Source organism: Limulus polyphemus, unplaced genomic scaffold (assembly GCF_000517525.1).
Source record: "Limulus polyphemus unplaced genomic scaffold, Limulus_polyphemus-2.1.2 Scaffold2484, whole genome shotgun sequence".
NCBI classification, from domain to species: domain Eukaryota; kingdom Metazoa; phylum Arthropoda; class Merostomata; order Xiphosura; family Limulidae; genus Limulus; species Limulus polyphemus.
In genome coordinates this window covers 62,092-69,937 of record NW_013668094.1, presented here as the reverse complement: position 1 = coordinate 69,937, position 7,846 = coordinate 62,092, and the positions used below count along the sequence as shown (strand labels likewise).

At 32.0% G+C, this 7,846-nt stretch overlaps 1 protein-coding gene across 1 annotated transcript in view; it reads right to left on the bottom strand.

Moving 5' to 3' along the window:
• Positions 1 to 7,846, bottom strand: part of LOC106467086 (protein flightless-1) — a 47,621-nt gene that overhangs the window by 25,071 nt on the left and 14,704 nt on the right. The window contains exons 10-15 of the mRNA XM_022395206.1: positions 5,156 to 5,313; positions 4,296 to 4,534; positions 3,620 to 3,785; positions 2,337 to 2,419; positions 2,063 to 2,113; positions 538 to 650 (exon numbers count right to left, since the gene is read on the bottom strand). Of these exons, the coding sequence (XP_022250914.1) occupies positions 538 to 650; positions 2,063 to 2,113; positions 2,337 to 2,419; positions 3,620 to 3,785; positions 4,296 to 4,534; positions 5,156 to 5,313 (810 nt within the window). The remainder of the gene's footprint in view (positions 1 to 537; positions 651 to 2,062; positions 2,114 to 2,336; positions 2,420 to 3,619; positions 3,786 to 4,295; positions 4,535 to 5,155; positions 5,314 to 7,846) is intronic.

The window sequence follows — 7,846 nt, the reverse complement described above, 5'->3', positions numbered from 1 at the left end:
AATATACTGACCACATAGTAATGGACCAAAGTTACTTCTAACTGATGATATACTGACTACATGGTAATGGACACAAGTTACTTCTAACTGATGATATACTGACCACATAGTAATGGACCAAAGTTACTTCTAACTGATGATATACTGACTACATGGTAATGGACCCAAGTTACTTCTAACTGATGATATACTGACTACATGGTAATGGACACAAGTTACTTCTAACTGATGATATACTGACTACATGGTAATGGACACAAGTTACTTCTGGCATATGATACTGACTACATGTTTATACAGATACAGATAGGTAACTATCAGCCACAGTTTAGCAGTGATAAACAGAACATGTGACTAACCAATACCTTGGAATGGAGACACATAAGTTGTGAGTGGCAATCCATTAACTACCTCACATCACAATTAAAGAGCATACAAGTAAATGATCATTAACTTATATGCAGATTACTAATATAGTGGTCACTAAAAACCTCAAGTGGGCTAAAATAAAGTACACAGAAAAGAAAAGAAACATACAGTTGTACACGATCCAATCCAATAAAATATCTGCCAGTTCAGGCCCTGGGTATCATCTGTGAATGTCTTCAAAATTATGTAGCAATCACCTTCATAGAACTTCCCTATAAACACTTAACAAATGAAGAACAAATATTATTAACACCATCCCTTATTGGTACGTAGATATAAAAAAAACTGCTATAGTATTACAGTATTTCATCATTATCTCGAACAAAAATTATAAACACTTAACAAATGAAGAACAAATATTATTAACACCATCCCTTATTGGTACGTAGATATAAAAAAAACTGCTATAGTATTACGGTATTTCATCATTATCTCGAACAAAAATTATAAACACTTAACAAATGAAGAACAAATATTATTAACACCATCCCTTATTGGTACGTAGATTAGAACTTCCCTATAAACACTTAACAAATGAAGAACAAATATTATTAACACCATCCCTTATTGGTACGTAGATTAGAACTTCCCTATAAACACTTAACAAATGAAGAACAAATATTATTAACACCATCTTTTATTGGTACGTAGATTAGAACTTCCCTATAAACACTTAACAAATGAAGAACAAATATTATTAACACCATCCCTTATTGGTACGTAGATATAAAAAAAACTGCTATAGTATTACAGTATTTCATCATTATCTCGAACAAAAATTAAAAACAGGTCAATTTTGTTTAAATAAACATTTGTATTGAGAAAATCCCATTACCTATGTCCCCTCAACTTACGTTACGTAAACCAACTCCTCTATAATACAACGTTAGACAAATAAAGACTTGTGTATTAGGCAGAGGAAAAATAGTAGTAAAAATATAAACCTGATAATCTCCCGGAATATTTTGTTTTGTATGACATTACATGTTTATGAAATAAAATATAACTCATTCCAAACTGTGAACTAAAGTAAAAGTCTACTGATAAGTTACTGAGAATTAAAAATTAATTTACATGTGATCAACATACCTGTTTTGTTTTTGTGGTTGTTTTTCTGTATGTGTGTTACTTGTAATGTGTAGTAAAGATATGTTCTTTATAAATCAAGAACAAAGAAATTGGTTAATTGAAAGATAAAGAGAGAGAGAGCGAAGAAACTGAGAATATATCCTACTTTGAAATGTAAAAAATAAATATATGTGTTTTAGTTATAAGAACTGTTTCTAGAATCAGCTTTGACAATATAATATGAAAAGCTGTGTATGGTCTTTATTGGTCTTTCTATTATTGAAGTCATTTATAGAATCTGAAACTATTCAGTTTCAGAACCCACGTAAGAGCAGTTCATAAGAACCAGTAAACTATTTTTGAAATTTAGAAAAAATCTGCAAATATACATTTTTTTTGTGTATGTGTATAAATTCAATAAAAATTATAACACCAGACTTGAAAGATGCTTTCACCCAGTTTACCAATAACATCCTTTAATCAGAAAATTTTGTTGCTTATTTGCAGTTATTTAACTAATTGTAAGATCTGTAATTACACAAACACAAAATAAATAAATAAATACCATCATCAACTTGATTAGGAAGGAAGTTTTCAATCTCCCAACACATTATACCTGGAAAAAAAAAATGTTCAGACTAAATATCCACAATGTTAAGAGTAGAAAATAAAACTGACATTTTTTTTGTCACAATGAAAGATAAAATTTTTTATTAGATATTTAAGCCAACACATTGTTATCATTATCAGGGCTAGCTTTTTCTAGATAGAGCTTATAAAAACAAACAAAACACCTAGGGACTATTTAATACTCAGCAATTTAAAACTGCGACTCTCACCCGAAATCTGTCCGACATCATCCTCAAAAAATTGGCTGTAGTCCAAAGGAGGTTTTTCTAAGGCTTCATCCCACCTCTTTGGCCTGTTTTAAAAACACAGCACAGTCACACAAAGACAATAGCAACAAATCTAGCAGAGACAATGTTAAAAAAAATAAAGAAAAGCAAGTTATACTCGAAATAATATTGAAATTATAATTAAATACTCTCACAACAGTGAATCAAAATGTTGAACGTATTAGATGATGAACAGAATTATATCTATATTAATCCAATGGTTATATGTAGACAAGAATAAGCATAGTTGACTGCAGTGCTTCTGTAGTCAGGGTGAAACTGATTCATGGTTTTGAATTGTTGAAGATATCTAAAACACTCTAAAGGTTTAAATAACATCAAATTAAAAAACCTTTAACATAAACTAAGAACAACGTTACAACTCCTAACTAACAATTTACTTTTTAATGTTTGATTTAGCACTTCTGTTTAACTTGTTCTCGACATGATATATAATTCAGGACCTAATATAAACTTGAATTGTGGTCACTAGACTATAAATGAATGAACTTCTAAAGTTTTTTCTTCATTACTAAGCCTAATTTGTCAAATGCAATTTTTCAGATTTCTTTAAAAAAAATTAAAATTATTAAATAATTTTTCTTTTTATGTTTTGTTAGCTATACTTTAACAATCAACAGTCTTCAAAACACCTTAAGTTTTTTCACTCAGGTAGGAAAGTCCAGGGTTTTAGAATATCACCCAAATAATTAGGCTTTACTTTACGTTAATATCAAGTCACTAAATTTTCTGTCCATTTATAGGAAGTCCCATGTTTTTTTAAGCACACTTCCAATGTTACTGACAAAGAAAAAGGAATTCTACATCTTTACTGGTTTAACTGGTCATCCTAACCCTCACTTGGCATAGAATGTAGAAAGAGTAGAATGGTATTAAAATTCACCGACATCCATTTAACTTGGTTATTAATTAGTCTTGCTTCAGGCTATTTTATGATAAAAATAGGTGCTATGGTTCTTTGGCTTTCATATGCATTTACAAAGAGTTCAAATTACTTTAAAAGTAATCATTTCTTTCAAAACTGCTCGATATTTAAAACTGAGAAACATTTTGAACTACTTACTTTCCCATCTGATAACTTTACTTTCGATACAAATTCTTTCTTTAATGAGTTGAATTCACAAGTTGGTTAACATGTGAGAAGCATTTTTAGATTTAAATGAATTTACTTCTTTAAATGGTGATTCACATAACTAGGTACTCACTTCAGTGAGATATTTTTGTTATCATCTTGTTGCTTGTTTGGATCTTTATTTTTCTCCTTTGCCAGGTCACTCATTCCCTTCAGCACCTTTGCCTGATCGCTGTCGGCCTCTCCTTCCTTCCTTCTTCGGAGCCTCATTTTGCGAGCAATAGGATCCTTACTTGGAGCTAAGAAAATTGGGAACAGGAGAGTTTCATGTAATTTTATACACACCAAATTCACTGTTTGTTAAATTCTTTCTGAATGATGTAAATTCAAGAAATATATTTAATATATGTTTTGTAACTGTCAAACATTATTACATAACCCATATAATTGTTGTTGTTTTTTTAAAAAACTGAGTAAACAGGTTTACACAATTTAATAATTAGAATAACTTTTCTTGGTTTATGAATATAAAACTTGGAATAAAACATAAGCACATACAATTTCAAAACAGAAACCCTAAATTATACTTTTTTAATACAATTTTTTACAGATTAATTCAGCTTCTAAAGCTTAACATCTTAAATTATAACAATATTCTGACTTCATTAATTACTTGCAATATAGAATATAGAATCAATTAGTGAAGTACCTGATGGAGAAACAGGTGTAGAGGGTACTGCTCCTGCTAGTCGTAACTGTGTGTTTAGGGAGAAATCAATGTTGTAATATAGAATCAATTAGTGAAGTACCTGATGGAGAAACAGGTGTAGAGGGTACTGCTCCTGCTAGTCGTAACTGTGTGTTTAGGGAGAAATCAATGTTGTAATACTCTAGTTTCCCTTTCTGAGCTTCTTGGGGTTTTGGAGGCATCACCAAATCTGGATTATCTCGCAAGTCTAATACCTCTAAATCAGTCAATAAGTGTATGGACTCAGGAAGGGTGATTAGTCGATTATGTGCCAGCATTAGTTTCTTTAGTCGGCCGCATCTAAAATTTAAGAATCAGAAAATGCATCATCTTTGCAACTGCAAATCAAGAAAACTTAAACTACAAGTAGGTCATCATAATATGTTACAACTTTTTACTGATTATTATAAGCTATAAAAGTGCTTGTTTGTTTTGAATTTTGCGCAAAGCTACACGAGGGCTATCTGCGTTAGCCGTTCCTAATTTAGCAGTGTAAGACTAGAAGGAAGGCAACTCTTGGGCTACACTTTTGCCAACGAATAGTGGACTTGACCGTCACTTTATAATGCCCTCACGGCTGAAAGGACGAGCATGTTTGGTGGGACAGGGATGCAAACCCTCGACCCGCAGATTGCGAGTCGAGTGTCCTAACCACCTGGCCATGCCGGGCCCTATAAAAGTGCTTATCTTTTAATTATAAATATCTATATAATATTAATATATCTATTTTGATAAGAAAAGTAGTTGTAAAAGTTCTGTACAGCAATAAAAGATATATACAAAACTAATTTGTCAATCTACACCATAATGCCAAAGATTGTTTTATAAATTATATTGAAAAAAATAAGTTTTAAACATACTCAAAATTCATAAACTATAAAATAACAGGAAAGGTAACATGATAAAGAATCTATTTTTTACCGAACAACTCCCTCTGGTATCATTTCAAGGTTGTTATTGTTAGCCATAAAAATCTCCAAATTATGTAGCTTTCCAATTCCAGATGGGATCCCTTCGAAATCGAATTCGTTGTCACTGATGTAGAGCCGCCTCAGCTTAGTAAGCTTACATAAGGAAGCCTAAAAAGTGTATGAAGCTTTTAACGGATAAGCACAGCTTTTTTCCTTTCATATAAATAACTTATTACTTAATCATCACACTCATGCATAGTAATAGTATTTATGTCAGATATTTGTTACGAACCCCAACTTAAAGAGCAAATACATCAAGCAAGAGGATGAATGCACAAACAGACTCTTAATTACACAAATTACCTAAATTGCTAGTAAAAGTTCAGTAACTGTTTGCTGATTTTTAACCCTTTGGATGCTATAATCGGATTTATCTGACTTCACATTTATAGCCATTCGGTGCTCAAAGCGACACAAAAACTTTTCCTTACAGTGCGACAATCAGGATACTCGCACGTCTTTGAATTTCACAGAGCAAAAGTGCAACTAATGGATTATGATATCAAAAAATACCATAAAAGGTCAATTTCTACATTTCATTTTGTAGTGGATAATTGAGATTTTTTGAGAACCCATCTGAAATTTAATTATGCACTCAAATGGTTAATCTAAGCTTCATTTGAAGACGTTTCTAATCCTTCAAGTGAAGCCTAGATTAAATAGTCAGCAAACAGCTACTGAACTTTTACTCATAATTTAAGTAGGCCCTTTTTTTGTATAACTAGATATAATTTATCTTAAATTTTTAATTACAGGAGGATATAACAATGGCATTATCCATCCATAGACATCATTCTGCTAATAATTAGTGTCATAAACAGCAGATTTTAATCACACTTCACATGTCACTTCTCTTGGAGATTGGGAAAAATTCTACTGTTAAAAAGTCAAAGATTAAGGTTTACCATTTCAAGAAATAAAAATTTCGTTTCCACACAATAATTAGTGTTCTAAACAGCAGATTATAATCAAACTTCACAGATCAATTCTCTTAGAAATAGTGGAGAAGCCTAAACAGTGAACAAATTTAGCAGTCAATCAACATAAATAGAAATTATGTCGGACAACCAAATGCTGTAAAGTTTAGTGACTAAGTTTGTCCTTCGAACAACCAAATTATTTCAGGCTTCAAAGCTGTATACCATACCGCCTTGCATGAGCATTTCAGCACAGAACCAGGGAGATGCAATGAAACACAAGTAATGCGAGAATATCATCAACAAAGTTATAATTCCTGTGTTATTTTCATGTTTCTATTGAATGGCTTTGCTGGCTCAGTTCAACTTCCAAAGATACACGCACAACGGTTTTCATTCCTGAGGCGTGCAATGCACATCATGAGTACAGACAGGCAAAGAAACTTCCAGAAACATTACCTCTACCTGCACAACCTGCCTTCCAAGGTACCTGTAACAGTGCATTGAAATCCTCCAAACATGTGCATACCAAGGAAGAAATCTCCACATCAGTAACATTTCTATTCAAAATGCAACAGCATCTGTGGTTGTTCAACCAATCATAACTCATGATTTCTCCAGTTATTATGTGATAAGTTTTCCTGGGCAGATGTTGACAGTTACATTGGATAAGTGAAAAAATTATTAATGTCTTTTGTTGAAATATACTGATATGGCTGCTGAGAAGACATGTCTCTGGTGTTGAGATAAAACAAATACAAGGACTTTTTGAGTTTGTTTTAGCACAAAATAACTGCCACTGTAGCAGATTCTATTCGTGTTTTGTATGATAGAAATAGATGCAACATGCGTGAAAATATAAATGAACAAAACAACAATTTTTTTTAGGCTTTTTCAAACGTAAACAAAGCCGCGTTCATTGTGTAAAATAGGCATAGTGAATCCACGTTAGTGTATTACTTATAAGAGTAGGAAAGCAAATTCTCCGAACATTCGGTACACAATGTTTAGCAAGTTACTGCATTATTTTTGCTGTAATATTTTTGAGGGGTTCCGGTAGTGATCCTGCTACCGTATCCCACCATTTTACCTGAGCTGGTGTCTTTATGGCAATTATCAAAATTGTCAAAACAAAATTGAACATTTGTTTCAATGATTTTTGCTGGTTTTTTACATGAATATTGATGAGCATTTTTATAATATTCCCAAGGTGTAGGCCAAAATGTTTTGAGGAGGCATGAGTGAATACACAATGTTGATCTTAATAAAGTACCTGATGTCAATCAGACATTTGATAGAACCTTGTTAATAAAGTTTCTTTGTGTGTCCATGTATCCTGACATTATTGTAAGTATTTTTTAATTATAGAAGAGCAACCGTTTTTTTTTTATGCAGGACAAACAAAGTCCGGTTAATAATTTTTTCCTTGGACAACCATTCAAAATGTTTTAAATTTGTTTGCTGAGCACAATTATTTTTGGCTTAATAGGTTAAAGTCACTACATCACAAAAATATAAATTTGGTTTCTGTACAAAAGAAAACAACCACAAAAATTAACACATACACACACACACGCACACATACAAAAAAATACCCCCACCAAAACAGACAACTAATGGTTGTGGGGATAAGATGGGGAGGTTAGGGGTTGGATCAGTTATTCCACTGGTAGCTATTAATTAAACTTGCACATGTTGAATGTGCATATATTAGTCTATAGAAT